The sequence below is a fragment of the Taudactylus pleione genome, unplaced genomic scaffold (assembly GCF_031769625.1).
Source record: "Taudactylus pleione unplaced genomic scaffold, aTauple2 ptg000114l, whole genome shotgun sequence".
Lineage (NCBI taxonomy): Eukaryota > Metazoa > Chordata > Amphibia > Anura > Myobatrachidae > Taudactylus > Taudactylus pleione.
Window position 1 is genome coordinate 8,702,935 of NW_028284516.1, and position 18,920 is coordinate 8,721,854.

The 18,920-nt window shown below is 47.8% G+C and overlaps 1 protein-coding gene across 2 annotated transcripts in view; it reads left to right on the forward strand.

The window, feature by feature from the left end:
* The window catches only part of LOC148524937 (carbonic anhydrase 13-like), a 56,965-nt gene extending 38,322 nt beyond the window's left edge, over window positions 1-18,643 (forward strand). For both annotated transcript variants that reach the window (XM_088471398.1, XM_088471399.1), the window contains exons 4-7: window positions 5,520-5,615; window positions 9,472-9,534; window positions 12,484-12,639; window positions 16,738-18,643. In XM_088471398.1, the coding sequence (XP_088327524.1) occupies window positions 5,520-5,615; window positions 9,472-9,534; window positions 12,484-12,639; window positions 16,738-16,869 (447 nt within the window). In that variant the 3' untranslated portion in view covers window positions 16,870-18,643. The remainder of the gene's footprint in view (window positions 1-5,519; window positions 5,616-9,471; window positions 9,535-12,483; window positions 12,640-16,737) is intronic.
* Window positions 18,644-18,920: the final 277 nt, after the last annotated feature.

An 18,920-nucleotide genomic window follows, 5' to 3' on the forward strand; every position in this document is an offset into this window, starting at 1 on the left:
CCACCCACCCTTATGTTGTATAAACAGGACATGCACACTTTAACAAATCAATCATTTCAGCGCCAGGGTCTGCCACACAACTGTGGCTGAAATGAATGGTTCGTTTGGGCCCCCACAAAACAAGCTGGCAATTAATCTGTCCCTGCACAAACTGGCTCTACGGAGGCAAGATGTCATCCTCATCCTCCTCATCCACCGATTCCTCACCCTCTTCAGTGTGTACATCCTCATCCTCACAAAGTATTAACTCGTCCCCACTTGAATCCACCACCACAGGTCCCTCTGTACCTTCTGGAGGCTGGTCTCCCTGGAAGAGCTGATAATTCATTTTGATGAACATCATCTTCTCCACATTCTGTGGAAGCAACCTACTACGCCTTTCGCTGACAAGGTTCCCGGCTGCACTAAACACTCTTTCGGAGTACACACTGGAGGGGGGGCAACTCAGGTAAAATAGAGCCAGTTTGTACAGGGGCCTCCAAATTGCCTCTTTTTCCTGCCAGTACAGGTATGGACTGTCTGACATGCCTACTTGGATGCTGTCACCGATGTAATCCTCCACCATTCTGTCAATGGTGACAGTATCATATGCAGTGACAGTAGACATGTCAGAAATTGTTGCCAGGTCCTTCAGTCCGGACCAGATGTCCAAACTTGGTCCTGCCTGCCCTGCATCACTGCCAGTGGGTTGCTTAGGATACCTAAGTTTTTTCCTGGCAGCCCCAGTTGCCGGAGAAAATGAAGAAGGAGCCGTTGACCTGTCACGTTCCGCTTCAGCTGACAGTGTGTTCACCAGCAGGTCTTTGCACCTCTGCAGGCTTGTGTCAGCCGGAAAGAGAGACACCACATAGGCTTTAAACCTAGGATCGAGCACGGTGGCCAAAATGTAGTGGTCTGATTTCAACAGATTGACCACCCTGGAATCCTGGCAAAGCGAATGAAGGGCTTCATCCACAAGTCCCACATGCCGAGCGGAATCGCTCCGTCTTAGCTCCTCCTTCACTTTCTCCAGCTGCTTCTGCAAAAGCCTGATGAGGGGAATGACCTGACTCAAGCTGGCAGTGTCTGAACTGACTTCACGTGTGGCAAGTTCGAAGGGCTGGAGAACCTTGCACAACACGGAAATCATTCTCCACTACGCTTGAGTCAGGTGCATACCCCCTCCTTTGCCTATGTCATAGGTGGATGTATAGGCTTGTATGGCCTTTTGCTGCTCCTCCATCCTCTGAAGCATATAGAGGGTTGAGTTCCACCGCGTCACAATCTCTTGCTTCAGGTGATGGCGGGGCAGGTTCAAGAGTGTTTGCTGGTGCTCCAGTCTTCGGCACGCAGTCGCTGAATGGCGAAAGTGGCCAGAAATTTTTCGGGCCACCCAAAGCGTCTCCTGCACGCCCCTGTCGCTTTTCAGAAAATTCTGCACCACCAAGTTTATTGTGTGAGCAAAACATGGGACGTGCTGGAATTTGCCCAGATGTAATGCCCGCACAATATTGCTGGCGTTGTCAGATATCACAAATCCCCAGGAGAGTCTAAGTGGGGTAAGCCACTGGGCGATGATTTCCCTCAGTTTCTCTAAGAGGTTGTCGGCGGTGTGCCTCTTACTGAAACCGGTGATACACAGCGTAGCCTGCCTTGTAACGAGCTGGCGTTTCTGAGATGCTGCTACTGGTGACGCTGCTGCTGTTGCTGCGTAAGGTGATACATCTACCCAGTGGGCTGTCACAGTCATATAGTCCTTAGTCTGCCCTGTTCCACTTGTCCACATGTCCGTGGTTAAGTGGACATTGTGTACAACGGCATTTTTCAGGACACTGAGGACACTTTTTCTGACGTTTCTGTACAGTCTCGGTATCGCCTGCCTAGTGAAGTGGAATCTAGACGGGATTTGGAACCGGGGACACACTACCTCCATCAATTGTCTAAATCCCACTGCACTAATGGCGGATACCGGACGCACGTCTAACACCAACATAGCAGTCAAGGCCTCAGTTATACGTTTTGCTTCAGGATGACTGCTGTCGTTCTTCATCCTCCTCGCTAAGGACTGTTGGAGGGTCAATTGTTTAGTAAAAGTAGTGGTGTTCCTACTTCCTCTCTGGGATGATGAACGACTCCCAGCAGCAGCAACAGCAGCAGCGGCAGCAGTAGGCGTAGCAATGCAGGATCCTCCGGAGGAATCCCGGATAGGAGAGTCAGTCATGCCAGTGACATGGCCTGCAGGACTACTTCCGATCCTGACTAAGGAGGAAATTGACGAGGAGGGAGTTGACGGTGTGGTTTGCAGGCGCTTGGATACAACAGGACAACGGGATTTAGGTGTCCCTGGACTGCTTACGGTCTTAGCTAAAGTTTCTGAACTTGACAGTAACTTTTATGAACGCGCTGCAGGTGCCGTATAAGGGAGGATGTTCCTAGGTGGTTGACGTCCCTACCCCTACTTATTTCACCTTTACATATGGCACATATGGCAAGACAGTTGTTGTCCGGATTTGGATAGAAATATTGCCAGACCAAAGAGGTGGAATGTTTGGTCTTCTGCCCAGGAATGACCGTGATGGGCTTTTTCATCCCACGGACAACAACTGTCTCCCCCGGAGCCTGATTTAAACAAACCACATCACCATCAGAATCCTCCTCGCCAACTTCCTCCTCAGCGCCAGTTACACCAGTATCCTCATCCTGTTGTACTTCAACAGTGACATCTTCAATTTGCATATCAGCAAGTGGACTGTGGGTGCTCCTTTCAGCACTTGCAGGGGGTTGCAAATGGTGGAAAGAGCCACCTCTTGCCGTCCAGTGCTGGGAAGGTCAGGCATCGCAACCACCACCACACTTGGACTCTCCTTGGGGATTTGTGATATCTTCTTAGAAAGCACAGTTCTTCGCTGTGCTTTTGCCAGCTTAACTCTTTTGATTTTTTTAGTGGGAGGAGGGCTTCCATCGTCATGTGAAGCTGAACCACTAGTCATGAACATACTAGGGATCGACCTTAGCCGTTCCTTGCCACTCCGTGTCGTAAATGGCATATTGGCAAGTTTACGTTTCTCTTCAGCTGATTTAAATGTCTTTTTCAAGGTCATTTTCCTGAACTTTGCCATTTGGGATTGTATGTGCCCTCTACTATGACATTGGGCATCGGCCTTGGCAGACGACGTTGATGGCATGTTATCGTCTATGTCATGACTAGTGGCAGCAGCTTCAGCACTAGGAGGAAGTGGTTCTTGATCTTTCTCTATTTTATTTTTATCGGAGAAAGTTTGGTCCTCCATTTATGTTATATCGATTTGATATATACGTGCGGCTAAACACAGAAAATAATTTTTTTTTTTGGTTTGGAATGGAGTGTACTTTCGGGGGTTACAGCACCCTTAATGGTCAAGCCAGCCGGCCCTTTACTTATGACACAGGCGCACGCTTGGCACTACTTTGTTGATGCACGTGCGGCTACTGCGCACACAATTCACAAACACAGAAAATTATTTTTTTTTTGGTTTGGACTGGAGTGTACTTTCGGGGGTTACAGCACCCTTTAACGGTCAAGCCAGCCGGCCCTTTACTTATGACACAGGCGCACGCTTGGCACTACTTTGTTGATGCACGTGCGGCTACTGCGCACACAATTCACAAACTCAGAAAATAATATTTTTTTTGGTTTGGACTGGAGTGTACTTTCGGGGGTTACAGCACCCTTAACGGTCAAGCCAGCCGGCCCTTTACTTATGACACAGGCGCACGCTTGGCACTACTTTGTTGATGCACGTGCGGCTACTGCGCACACAATTCACAAACACAGAAAATATATAATTTTTTTTTTGGTTTGGACTGGAGTGTACTTTCGGGGGTTACAGCACCCTTTAACGGTCAAGCCAGCCGGCCCTTTACTTATGACACAGGCGCACGCTTGGCACTACTTTGTTGATGCACGTGCGGCTACTGCGCACACAATTCACAAACACAGAAAATAATTTTTTTTTTGGTTTGGACTGGAGTGTACTTTCGGGGGTTACAGCACCCTTTAACGGTCAAGCCAGCCGGCCCTTTACTTATGACACAGGCGCACGCTTGGCACTACTTTGTTGATGCACGTGCGGCTACTGCGCACACAATTCACAAACACAGAAAATAATTTTTTTTTTGGTTTGGACTGGAGTGTACTTTCGGGGGTTATAGCACCCTTAACGGTCAAGCCAGCCGGCCCTTTACTTATGACACAGGCGCACGCTTGGCACTACTTTGTTGATGCACGTGCGGCTACTGCGCACACAATTCACAAACACAGAAAATAATTTTTTTTTGGTTTGGACTGGAGTGTACTTTAGGGGGTTACAGCACCCTTTAACGGTCAAGCCAGCTGGCCCTTTACTTATGACACAGGCGCACGCTTGGCACTACTTTGTTGATGCACGTGCGGCTACTGCGCACACAATTCACAAACACAGAAAATAATATTTTTTTTGGTTTGGACTGGAGTGTACTTTCGGGGGTTACAGCACCCTTAACGGTCAAGCCAGCCGGCCCTTTACTTATGACACAGGCGCACGCTTGGCACTACTTTGTTGATGCACGTGCGGCTACTGCGCACACAATTCACAAACACAGAAAATATATAATTTTTTTTTTGGTTTGGACTGGAGTGTACTTTCGGGGGTTACAGCACCCTTTAACGGTCAAGCCAGCCGGCCCTTTACTTATGACACAGGCGCACGCTTGGCACTACTTTGCTGATGCACGTGCGGCTACTGCGCACACAATTCACAAACACAGAAAATAATTTTTTTTTTGGTTTGGACTGGAGTGTACTTTCGGGGGTTACAGCACCCTTAACGGTCAAGCCAGCCGGCCCTTTACTTATGACACAGGTGCACGCTTGGCACTACTTTGTTGATGCACGTGCGGCTACTGCGCACACAATTCACAAACACAGAAAATATATAATTTTTTTAGCACTTGGGGGGAGCACCCCTGATGGACAGAGCACCCCCTGGACAACACTACAGCACCCCTTTAGGACTGGGACACTGCACAGGACTTTGGAGTGGACACAGCCCCTATGGAGAACTGACTGCACAACACAGTCCAGCCAGCCCCTATGGACTTTGAAGTAGTGGACACAGCCCCTATTAACAACAGCAGCACAGCAGAACACAGCCAGCCCCTATGGACTTTGAAGTAGTGGACAACAGCAGCACTACACTACACTACACTACACAGCCCTAACTCCCACCCTCCCTCTTCACTGTCCACAGCCGAGTGAGAAAATGGCACCGACGCGGGTACCTTATATAGGATCCAAAACCCGCGAGACTCGGAAGGCGGGATGATGACGTTTTGCCTCGATTTCAGATCCGAGTCAGGCGGGAAAAGTCGAGCCTGACTCGGATCGGACTCGGATCGGGGGGGCTCGGGGGGTTCGGATTTCAGAAATCCGAACCCGCTCACCCCTAATTAATAACCAATGAAATATAAAATATATTTGATCCAAAATCGATTTCTGACATGTCATTTATTTCTTTTTTAAGTTGCATGTAGTTCACTGGAATTCACGGAGGTACCCGTCCTTTGCCGAGGCCACAAAGCATCCTGATGGCTTGGCTGTAATAGGCGTGCTGTTGCAGGTACACTGTACAATCCTACCTATACATAATTGTGGTACTTTTAGGAAATGTAATGTTTATATGAACTTTAATATCCTGTAGAAAAGGATGTAACTTGTATTTATTGGAATCAAGCAAAAACTATCAGCACAACTGTGACTACAGTAACCAAACCTCTTATATGGGTTTAATACACTATTATACTTAGCACCATATAAAATACATACTGCAAAGTCACTTGCATGCACACAGAAAATATGACAAATAGGGGTTAACACCCCAGTGTAATATGGGCCTGATTCAGAGCCGGACGCTATTTGCGCTCGCTCGTCCAGAAAAAGGGGGTGGCTATTTAAATTAACCGTTCGCTCTTTGCCGTCTGTTCACGCCTCTATGTCTGAATGAGCGAACAAAACATGCGAACGTAATTTTGAAAAAAACGCCCCCTGGCCGCTCGCATCATATGTCATGTCCGCTATTTATTAGATTAATCGAGTACATCGGCCGGCGTATGAACTGCTCGCTATTCTTGTGGTTGGTTTTTCCTACCACAATCATGCGAGCAGTTCTGACTATAAAACAACCAAGTGACGTGGTCGATGACGATGCTTTATTAATTATGCACGCCCTTAAACCGCCCGTTTTGACCGTTTGGCACGCCTGTGTTCGGATCTCCACTCCCCGTTTTCAAGCACCTTCCCCTGTGACCACCCACAAACGCCTCAATCTGTCACTCAAAATAGGAGGCATTCGCTATTTAGCGAACACACGATTTTCGGCCGCACTGACTGGTTCGCGCATGCGTATTAAAATCCGTACGCATGCGCAGTTGTGCGAACATCGGTCGGAACGAACGAGCAGCCGCTTACGAGCGGCTCTGAATCAGGCCCTATGTCTGCAAACTTAGTAAAATGAAACGTGTGATATTACTCTCCCTTCTGTGGAACTCCTTTGCCTTCCCATCTACTAAAATAAGCCAACATGTAAAATTAAAAAAACATTATCCCTGAGGTATTCAAAAAGGGTCTCGGGTCACCATGTTGGGAAGTACGCTACGTACCCCACAGGCATGATTACACTCTCCACTACCCTCACCTTTGAACCGCTGTGGTGAGTGGGACTTTACCACACCACTCAATTCCCAAGTTTGTCCCAACTCGCAGCACTGTGGGACAGTCCCCACAAATCAGGTAGGTAATACGTAAATGGAGACAGTGGAGCAATTTGCTATCACTGCATAATACATGTAGAACTTCTGGAATCCATGTCGGTCCAGCTTTCACTCTCAATTATTGTATGAGGTGTTGTCTTTATTTCCTCTAGTTAATTGAACTCTAATTGCAATGTTGTGTAAGCTGAGTTCACACAACGTAGTTACATTTATTTTATACAGTATATCTAAGTGCAGAAAATACAAAGCCATTTTTCAGTGCTGAAGCCATGCTCGTGTGTGCTGTGGGAATGTACTGAGAAGCTGTCCAGGAGTGAGCATAACTTCGACATTGAAGATTACAAACAGAGGCCCTGATTCAGAGCCGGACGCTCTGACAGAGCGCTCGCTCTGAATCAGGGCCGGGCTATTTTTTTTTTTAACTGCCTCCTGCCCGCTCGCATAGCTGTGGGTGACGATCGGGCTTGCGACGAGACCCTTGTGGTAGGGTCTCATTGCCGCAAGCCCTAGAGTGCTTTCGGCTCAAATAGAGCCGAAAGCACTCCCACTGACATCACTTGTGATGTCAGTGGGGCCGGCACCAGTCGGTAGGCGTTCCCATGGGAACGCCTCCGTCTGGGCAGCCACACCCCCGGCACGCCCACCAAAGGGGGCGTGCTGTCACTCAACATCGACAGCACGCCCCTTTGGTACGAGACCCGGAGCGACGGCTTGCCCGTCGCTATCCGGGTCTCACACATGCGCACGATGGAGCCGGCTCCGTCGTGCGCATGCGCTCTGGGCCACCATCGACCCGCTTGCGAGCGCTCAGCGCTCGCAAGCGGGTCTGAATCAGGCCCTGAGTTTGTACTTTATAGATAGTGTTGCCATTATATTATACTGTCTCCTGGGTGGAGGGAGCAGATAAGAACTTTGTGAAACTATGTACTTCAACCCCCCCTCCCACAAGTTTGAAGGTGCCTACACACTTGGCAAAATTTTACCCTATCTGGCCGATTCCGACGCATCGGACGGACAGATCGTGTAAAATATGTCCAAATCGTGAGTCCCCACTCACGATCACGATGCGATGCGCGTCCCTGCTGGTCGCACATCGCATCTTCGGATCTGCCGTGCTGTAGGGCAGATCTGCCAATCTGGGACACAATGCTTTGGAAAAAGTCTGGATGCACGATAGATCGTTTGTAAATTGGACACTTTAAACACCAAATTGTGTGCAGAGCTGCCGGGGAGGAGTTACAAGGGAAATCGTACACATCATGGTATTGTGTGCAGATCGCCAAGTGTGTAGGCACCATGACACTAGAATACATTAGAAGTATTTCTGCAAATATATAGCAGTCTGCCATCTACACGAGAATTCAAGAGCCAGTGAATTGTTACTTATTAATGACTATGGGCCTCATTCTCTACGGTTCACACACACTTATAGGTGATTTCCACTCCAGCTGAGTTTCCAACATTTTCCTTCGTAAATTCTTACAGGCAAGACCCTCTGACCCTTATGCCTCACGTTTGTTCCCTGTGTCTACTTATCCGTACACTGGGCCTGATTCCATACCGATTGCAACTGTGATTACGCACGCAATTGGCCGATTGTTACGTTCTGTTATGTATGCATCGCAGAGCGCAGGCGCGAACACTCCACTGTGATCAGGACTGCAATCACAGTGTCTACGCAGACCCATCGCAGAGTGATTGACAGGAAGCACTGTTTGGGGGGGGGGTGACGGGGGGTGTGGTCTGCGAAACGCAGGCGTGTCAATGCATTTGAACGCCATTGCAGGGGCGCGCATAAATTAGCCACTGCGATGTCATACGCAGCTTGGGCTTTCACAGCGTGCGATGAGGTTAGCAATTCCTGAGCAAGGTCTGACCTTGTGCAAGTGTGTGTGAGGCTGCGTTTGTACTCGATGTTACCGATGGTTTCGCAGTCGTGCTCAGTATTACAAATGTGTGTAAGGTAAAGGGGGCGTCCTTATGTTAGGCTGCGTATGGCATTGCGATTGCAATCATTAGCATATCTTCGCAGTGAGATTGCGTGCGGAATCGCTATTGTGATCGCAATAGCGATCCTTACTGAATCAGGCCCACTGTCTGTCCTTTGTGCTATCTCTAACAGTATGATTGTTCTATGATTTGTATGATTTGAACATGCTCTGTACTGTATGACTATACCTGCTCTGTTAATTTACACATGTGCCGTCTTAACACGCAACTGTTCTCACATAACTTGTATGTTCACATCTCTTATGTTCTCCTGTCTCTTATTTGTTCAACTCTGTAAAACATGTGGTGCCTTATAAATGAAATTTGATGCTGATGTTGGTTTTATAAATACCATTAACAGTGACTGCCTTAAACAGAGAAGAGGAAGCAGTTTTGTTTGCTTAATCAATATTCAGAACAATAAAGCCAAGGAATTCATTAGGAAGTAGCAGCATCACTGAGACACAAAGTAAATTGATCGGCTGCATTATAAAAATGTCTGCCTTGACTTGGGGGATTTATGAAGGGCAACATGACTAAGATGAGGGGCAAAATCAGCTATAGTCCCACCATGCACCTCCCGGTGTGCAAGTGCGCCTCAGTCTTTGCTACACAATCTATATTTTCTACTTGTAGTTCTTAGGTCACATTAGGTCATCTTTCATAGTTTTCAAATGATGGCTATTATCATATTGCATGTCTGTGCTTTCATTACAGATTGGAGAAGCAAATCCTGAAATCCAACACATTATTGATAATTTAGACAGAATAAAAACAAAGGTATGTGGAAAAATGTCTGTGATATCAAAAATAATGGAGGTGTCGACAAACATAATTACAGCATTGGCAACTTACAAGCCATTGGAGACAGGGGCTGATTCATAGATGTGCGGTAATCCCATCGTAGCTGCGAATTTGCATGCAGCGGCTGTGTGAAAAAAGCAAACTTCGCAACCACTGGGATTTCTATTGAGATGCTCACCCGCAGCTTCACAAATCCAGGTGACTGTGTACAAAGACTCAGCTCTTTCACAGTTCAGGCAGTTATTGGACTTCTGAAAAAGTCTATGGTCGCGCAGAATGGCTGCAGGAACTCAGATTCTGGAGCCATTTTTTCTGCGTATGGGATCGCAGTAGCAGGCAGAGACACTTCCTGAAAACGGTAATGACATGACTGCATTTGAGTCACCACCTCCCCATTGCCACCCACAAATGGTCCCTGTCTGTCAATCACTTTGCCAATGATTCGTCACTGCGAGAGATATCGGTAATGACACTTGCAGCATGTGCGGTGTGACACATTCGCACGTGTAGATCACTAATAATCGCTAAACTGCATAAACATCGTCATTGCGTCCATCTCTGAATCAGGTCCACAGTCAAGAATAATTTGCTTAATCTAACATAATAAAATAAGGGGTAAGAGATCATTGTATTGTATTTGAAAGCAAAGAGTGATACTGCTGTATTTATACACTATCTGGCCTCAAATTGCATTATATATGTATAAACACGTATGCCAATCTTCACCTGATTGGGATCTTTCAAATGTCGATTGGGATTAATGCAACTACACAATGGACCTCATTCAGAGTCGGTCGTTGCGGCCGTACGGTCGTACGCCACCGATGTTCGCTAAACTGCGCATGCGTAAAGTTCGCAATGCGCGTGCGCAAACTAGCTGCTACGATCAGAAATTTCTCTCTCCTTGAACACAGCCAGGTCGGTAGTTTGAGTGACAGATTGAACCGTTTGTGGGTGGTAACAGGGGAAGGTGCTTGAAAACGGGGGAGTGGAGATCCGAACGCAGGCGTGCCTGACTATGCAAATGGCGTTTTATGGGAGTGCATAATTAACAAAGTAGTGTCTTAGCACACGTGACATGGGAGGTTTGAACACTGACTTGATCGTAGTGCTTAAGAGAGGGTATGGTCAACCTTAAGCTCTACGACCAGCTCCGATGGTTCCCGATGCTCGCGATGAATCCTTATATCCCAGGAGATGACGTGTGTTGTGATCGAGAAGGGGGCGTTAATTAGTCTTACGGCCGCTTATTACCCTCGGTCGTTCAGCTAACGATCTCATCTTAGGACCGCAACTTGTGATCGCTTAATTTGCATATCCGGCCCCTTTCCCCTACGACTGTGCGGCTGCAACGACCGACTCTGAATGAGGTCCAATGTGTGTACCCAGCAACTGCATGATGCGACGGCACGATACATCACGCCGTACGTACGCACTGCACGGCGTGATGCACGTACGTACGCACATCACGCCGTATGTACGCACTGCACGGCATGCGGAGGGGACGGAGCCACAATTGCCAGTAATCACAGCAATGCCCGGGGCATCCTCAGGCCTGGGTGCTGTAAGGGCAGTTGTTGGCACACCCGAAGAGTTCCAAGGAAGCTCCAGACAGCACTGCTGTAGAGATTCTGGCAGCAGGGTGCCGTTACAGGCACCCTGCTAACCGGATGCAAGGACTGTGGGTGAGCAGCGGTGAAGTGAAGTCTATGGGGCTGCACCGATCACACACCCCTAGTAACGGCCCTGAAGTGGATGATGGCGCGATGTGTAGTTCCATGCTGCATTTAGCAGCATGGCATTGGGGAGGCAATCGGGAAGCCGACTGCCTAAATACCGGCAGCCGGCTACCCGACTGTCTTATCCCGGCAAGGGTGAAATGCCGGGCGTCTAGATGTGGACGCCCGCATTTCCCCGACGCCGGGAGACCGGTGCCCGGCATCACGATCGTAGTGATGCTGGGCGCCGCGAGCGGACAGCCGCGGGGGGGTAGGGTTAGGTTTAGGGCTCCCAGGGGGGGACTTAGGGTTAGGCACCCCCCGGGAGGGTTAGGCTATGGGGAGGGAGGGTTAGGCACCCCCGGGGGGGGACTTAGGGTTAAGCACCCCCCGGGGGACTTAGGTTTAGGCAGCGGGGAAGGGGGTGGTTAGGGTTAGGCACTTAGAGGGGGGATTAGGGTTAGGCACTTGGGGGGGAAGTTAGGGTTAGGCACCCCTAAGGAGGGTTAGGGTTAGGGGGGTTAGGTTAGTGGATACTTACCTATCCACGATCGGGATTTCCAGCGCTGTTGGGCTTCCGCTGCGTCGCACTCGTCGGGCTGCCGCTGACGGGAATCGAACCGCCGGCCATGCGGCCAGCGGTATTTCATACCAATTCCTAGCATTGTTCATCTCCTCATCGTATCTGCTGTGCTGCACAGCAGATGAGACAATTCGATGAACGACCGTTGGGAATGCACGATCGGGTGTACACACTATGCGACCTGCATGATATATCATTCCAATCTGCGTCGGAAAGATATATCATGCAATGGATCGCCTAATGTGTACCTGGCTTAAGTTTTATGATGACCAAGATCTGAAGATGCATCATCTGTCTGGGATGAAACGCGTTTTTTCCTTCATGTGGATGGGAACCTTATAGAAACTGTATATTGAATGGGTGCCCTAGATTCCTGATTTATTACAACTGGAAACTTGAAAACACACAGTTTATTTGACCATATTCCCTAACAGATAGCAGACAGTGCGACCAGAATAATGAAACCCTTAAACACAATTCTTGCTGCAGATTATGAAAGTTTTGCTTTCACATTACTACAAAGACATATGAATTGAAATATATTGATATCAGTATACAAAGGAAAGCAACGTTTTTTTCTTGTAATTTTCCATATTTATTACTAACTACAGGTTATAATTCTAGGATAAAGAATGTCCATTCACAAAATTCGACCTCTCGAGTTTGCTGCCCAAGGACAAAAACTACTGGACATACCTGGGATCACTAACAACTAGCCCTTTCCTAGAATGTGTCACCTGGATTATCCTTCAGGAGCCCATACCTATTAGCTCAGAGCAGGTGTGTAATACATATTCCCTATCATTTAGAAATGTAGCGGAAATTATATTTACTATCAAATGTTAAAACCAAAGATCACTTCTATTCTATGTTGAGAAGAGGAGAAGAGCTCCAGAAGTTCACACATCAGTAGTTTGAACTCAGCATTAAAACCATCTATTGGGTGTCTTGTATATAAATACACAGAATGAGTTTCTAGCCTGCAAGTGGTTTTATTTTAGTGTTGGAATAAAAAATTGGTCTTCAGTGTAGATGAAAAAATGCACCTGTACACTTCAATTTCTGTGTCCGTATTTTCAGAGTTGTGTAGCTTAAGATCTGTGAAACGCAAACGAAAAATACAGCATATAGATGCTTTTAGATAATTAAATAGGTATGGACTTTATCCAGCAGCATCTCCTACCTTCTTAGATGAGGGGGCTGCCACTGCCGGTGCTCCGACCAGCACACTGCAGCCGGGTCCTGGTGCCTGCACAATGGATCTGGCAGGTGTCAGGACCGGTACATGCGCGCAAGCAGTGGTGACACCACGCACGCGCATAACACCGGCTTCTGAGGACTGCATCGGCTGCAGCCCCTAGAAGCAGGGTAGGGATGCTCGATAGGCAGAGGAGCGGCTTCCACTGGAAGCATACTCGCTGCTAATCGCAGCCCAGACTGGCAATCCCAGGGGGAGAAAACACCTCCCCTGGGACTGTCTGTCCTCTCAGTGTGTGTGTGTGTGTGACTGGCAGGTAGGGCTTCCAATGGGACTGCAACTGGTTCACTGATGTAAAAAAGAAGAATTCTATGGCACTGGAAGAGGGTAAGATACAAATATTTGACTTTAAATGAATCATGTCTGTGATAGTATACTATGATTGGGCCTACCCTTACTCACCGTGTCTATGATACTATACTATACTATGATACAATACTATGATTAGGCCTACCCTTACCAGAAAAAGTGCATTGGCTAGGGGCTGCATCTGCTGCAGCCCCAGCAAGCCAAATAAGGATACCATAATAAATGCAGAACCGCTCGCCCTGGGACTACCTGTCTGACATGATTAGCAGAAAGCATTTTTTACGGCTCCTAATTCACAAGCAGGGGGACTGGGGGGATCACAGGGGAGTTTCAGATTTTACTAGTTAAAATCCACCACTGACCGTAATATGAAAACATATAAAACAATTTCACTATTTACAGACAGCAAATTGCATGCGCAAACCAGTCAGTGCGGTCGAAATTCATGTGCTTGCAAAATAGCGAATGCCTGAAAATTTGAGTGACAGAAAGAGGCGTATGTGGGTGGTAACAGGGGAAGGTGCTTGAAAACGGGGAGTGGAGATCCGAACGCAGGCGTCCTTAAAGGTCAAAACGGGCGTTTTATGGGTGTGCATAATTAAAACAGCAGCGTCATTGACCACGTCACTGGGTTATTTTATAGCCAGAACTGCTCGCAAGATTGTGGTAGGAAAAACCAACCACAAGAATAGCGAGCAGTTCATACCCTGATCGATGTACTCGATTAATCTAATAAATAGCGGACATGACGTAGGATGCGAGCGGCCAGGGGGCGTATTTTTCCAAAAAACGACCGCAAGTTTTGTTCGCTCGTTCAGACCTAGAGGCGTGAACAGACCACAAAGAGCGAACGGTTCATTTGAATAGCCACCCCTATTTTCTGGACAAGCGAGCGCTAATTGCGTCCGGCTCTGAATCAGGCCCACAGTCCCCGTCTCCCGTGTGTTATTAGATTATTACTGCTCACTTTATTCATAAAAGTAGCAGCAGGGCCGCAACTAGGGGGGGGCTGGAGGTGCACGTGCACCGGGTGTGCCGCTGCACCCGGCGCCAGTGTCCTCCAGCCCGGCACCGCAGGGAGACTCCAAGCCTGACGCCCGCTGAGATGTTATTACCAGCGGGCGCCCGGCTCCTTCTCTGCAGCGCCATGCTAGCCGGAGGTTGGAGTTCTGTTCTGAACTCCAGCTTCCGGCTCTCCCCACAGGCACTATGGGACAGACGTAATGACGTCTCTCCCATAGTTCCGGGGAGCAGCAGGGCGGACCTGACGGTGGCAGTCACAGGAGCGGGGTTTAAGGTAAGTATTTTTTTTTGTGTGTGTGTGTGTATGTGGCACTATGGGGGCATTAACAGGGGGCATTACAGGGGGACTACAGTGGCATTACCTACAGGGGCATTACCAGGGGGCTCTACAGGGGCATTACCAAGGGGCTCTACAGGGGTATTACATAGGCATCATCAGGGGGCACTACAGGTGGCATTACCAGGGGGCTCTACAGGGGGACTACAGTGGCATTACCTACAGGGGCATTACCTGTGGGCTCTACAGGGGCATTACCAGGGGGTTCTACACGGACATTACCAGGGGGCACTACAGGTGGCATTACCAGGGGGCTCTACAGGGGCATTACTAGGGGGCATTACTATTTGGTCACAACAGGGGCATTACCATATGGGCACTACAGGGGCATTACTATGGTGACATTACCATATGGCCACTAGTACAGGGGCATTACTATAGGTGCACTGCTGAAGGGGGCATTACTATGGGGGCACTGCTGCAGGGGGAATTACTATGGGGGAATTACCAGGGGGGGGGTGGGCACCAAATTACTGTCTTGCCCCGGGTGACAAAAACCCTAGTTTCGGCCCTGGTAGCAGTTGCCAAGGCTCCTTCCCTGTGCACTTTCCCACTACATGAAAATGTCCCATGTTCCTTTCTGAATAGGGTGAGCAAAGTAAGTCTAATGGGTCTATTCATAATGTTAAGCAGCTGTCTCCACACCAGAGCAAGGATGAATTGCTCCGGCGCTTGCGGCGAGTAAGTATGTTAATTATCGGGGCTCGTCCGGACCCCAATAATTAACATAGTTACTCGCCGCGAGCAATGGTGCAATTCATTATTGCTTCGGTGCGGAAACATCTGATCCGAAAATCAGCTGTCTCTGCGAGCAGCTTCACTGCTCATTTCGGAGCAGTGAGACTAGTGCGCATGCATGACCTACAGGTCATGCATGCACACAAGAGCCCCGACGTCCGGCGGAGGGATCCGACGGGATCCCTTCTTCGCAACCCGAGATTCCTTCCCATAGGTAAGGAGCGGGTTGTGAATCCCAAGCAGGAGTGATCGCCATCTTACGATGGCAAATGCTCCCGCAATCAAGCTCCAAAAATATTGTATTTTCGGAGCTTGATGAATTCTGTTCCCATACTAGTGTATGGGGACAGCGGGCCATTCCGGTAAGCAGGAGATATCTGTGATATGTCTTGCTTTATGCTTTTGATGAATGGCTCGATCACTTAATTTCTACAATTCCAGGTGAAAATGTTCACTTTCACCTGCTTTTGTAGGAATTAAGTGATGATGAATAGGCCCCTATAGGAGACCAGGGCTGGACCATTGAAGGCGTTAGGAACTGTAGTGGACAGGTATAATGGTGCATCCCAGGTAAAGGAAATGCTGGATTTTGTGGTAACACAGTGAATTTCACCCAACAGAATTATTTTTCTTCTTTCCATGAATCTCCGTAATGTCTGTATTAAAGCCCCCACACACAGTGCTCCTTGCAAATGATCCAATATACAGTAGTTTGCGATTTCCCCTAAACTCATGAGCAAACCATATTGTGCCTACACATGGAACAATTGTACAAACAACCAAACGATACAGATGGCTCATTAACGATTGCAAATATGCTGGAACATTTAAAAATAGTGAAAGGGAGTGGCCAGGATTAGTGAAGACAAATCGTCCATCATCCATCGCATCGTTCACCGTGCACACACACGAAACGATTTCTGCCAAATCGTGAAAGATAGGTTGATATCTTCCTGCAGCTTCAATTGATCAATGACCAAGATCAGCGACAGCAGGAGCGCGCATCGGCATCATAATCATCCCCACACATGGTACTTTTTACACGATTGGTCATTTTACTTCCAATCGATCGAAAACGGCCAAATTGTGTAAATAATCGCACCGTGTGGGGGGGCCTTTACAGAACCTGTCCTATTCTTTGTAGCTTGTAAGCAATCATTATTTAAAAATCTGTAAATCTAACAATCATTTTTTTTTTCAACTTTCTCACCAGCTGAAGCATTTCCGGGGTTTGCTCTGCACGTCAGAGAATGAAGCTCCGACCTTTATATTAGACAACCACAGGACCCCCCAGCCCCTTGAAGCCAGAGTTGTCAGATCATCCTGCAAATATAGGAAACCATAGCACAACTTCATATCTGTGACAACAGCCATTATAAACCTGATCAGCCGATATCTACTTCACTGGGTGACACCGTATCTACTGTGACTTTCTGGTGGTTACTGTCAAACCAGCAGCTTTTCTTATCTTCCTTTACAGGTGTCTTATCTCATAGTGGTCGTTCACACTACAGACGATACAAATCTACTGTAACATGGACATTGTCAAACTTCATGTACTCTGATATGTCAAAATTATATCCAGGTACACTTTGCTGCTGTGCAGGGGCATCTAATTACTGTAATCAGGGCACAGCGTGGATAGAACGTCATACACTACAGTTTCAGTCACATACATCAGCCTCTTGAGAAAGCCGCCAAGTGCGGAGAAACGCGTTGAGGACACGGTGTGTTTTCCGGTGGTGTGACTCCATCCCTAACTGTATGCTGCAGTGTGAGACATTTGCCTGTCCTTCTTCCCCCCCCCCCAGCGGCTGACACGCTGATTGGAACACAGTGGCTTGCCGGGATCCACGTGAGGGACGCAGGTGATTTGTATCACGGGATTACCAGTGCTTAGGAGGGGTCAGTCTCTGCTCCATTCACCTCTCAAGGAAGCTTTAACAGCTACGGACGCCGCAGAATGCTGACCGCCGGAGCGGTTCAGAGAGAGGGAGACCCTGTCGGGCACTCGCTCCGTTTTTTCCCTGGGGCACTGCTGGTGGCTACGGAGGCTGCTTATTATTCATCATTGCCGGAGTGGCCTGTCTTATTGGAGGATTGTGAGTACTGTTGAGCCCTTATATACATCTATTGCTGCTCCAGTACTGCTCGACCATCAGCATATACTCCACCTTGAAGTTTAGCTCACATGTACTGTGCTTTGATACAAACGTTGCTATAACTATCAGTCTGTGGTCCGTTTGTTACACAGTGTCACAATTACTGGGATCATTGGGCCTGATTCAGAGCTGCTCGTAAGCGGCCGCTCGTTCGCTCCGAGCGATGTTTACCCAACTGCGCATGCGTACGGATCGTTATACGCATGCGCGAACCAGTCAGTGCGGTCGAAATTCATGTGCTCGCAAAATGGCGAATACCTGATAATTTGAGTGACAGAATGAGGCGTATGTGGGTGCTAACGGGGGAAGGTGTTTGAAAACGTGGAGTGGAGATCCGAACGCAGGCGTGCTTAAAGGTCAAAACGGGCGTTTTATGGGTGTGCATAATTAAAACAGCAGCATCATTGACCACATCACTGGGTTATTTTAAAGCCAGATCTGCTCGCAAGATTGTGGTAGCAAAAACCAACCACAAGAATAGCAAGCAGTTCATACGCTGGTCGATGTACTCGATTAATCTAATAAATAGCAGACATGACGGAGGATGCGAGCGGCCAGGGGGCGTATTTATCCAAAAAACGACCGCAAGTTTTGTTCGCTCATTCAGACCTAGAGGCGTGAACAGACCGCAAAGAACGAACGGTTCATTTGAATAGCCACCCCTATTTTCTGGACGAGCGAGCGCTAATTGCGTCCGGCTCTGAATCAGGCCCATTATTTCTATCATTGGATGCGGAGTCACTACTGTACACAGTCCTTATTATTGGATCTAGAAAGGGACTTTGCCACCCTGTATTACAGGGGATTGGAGATCATTATCCACCGGCTGCTATATTTATATGTATAATTGTTATTTTGTGTAATATATGTTTTTTAGGATTGTTTTTCTTTAGAATCCCATTTAGGGATTATTCACATATCATATGTGCATATTAATAAATATTAATTTACATTTTATTCTATCTTAATGATTTTTTACATTTAATATCTTTCCTATCTGCTGTGATAAATCAGCGCTGTCTATCTACTGTTTGTGTTTTGGTCTAGATTGTTGGGGGTGTGCTGCATTTTTTTGACTAGCAGATATAGCACACAGTGCACCCACACTGGCGCCTTAGCTACTATATTAGTTTACAGTTTCAGTCATGACAAGTTTACTAAGCTTGGATGCAGTGTTTGATTTATTTCAAATATTCCAGTCTATTAAATATTAAGTTATACAGAGGAGATAGCA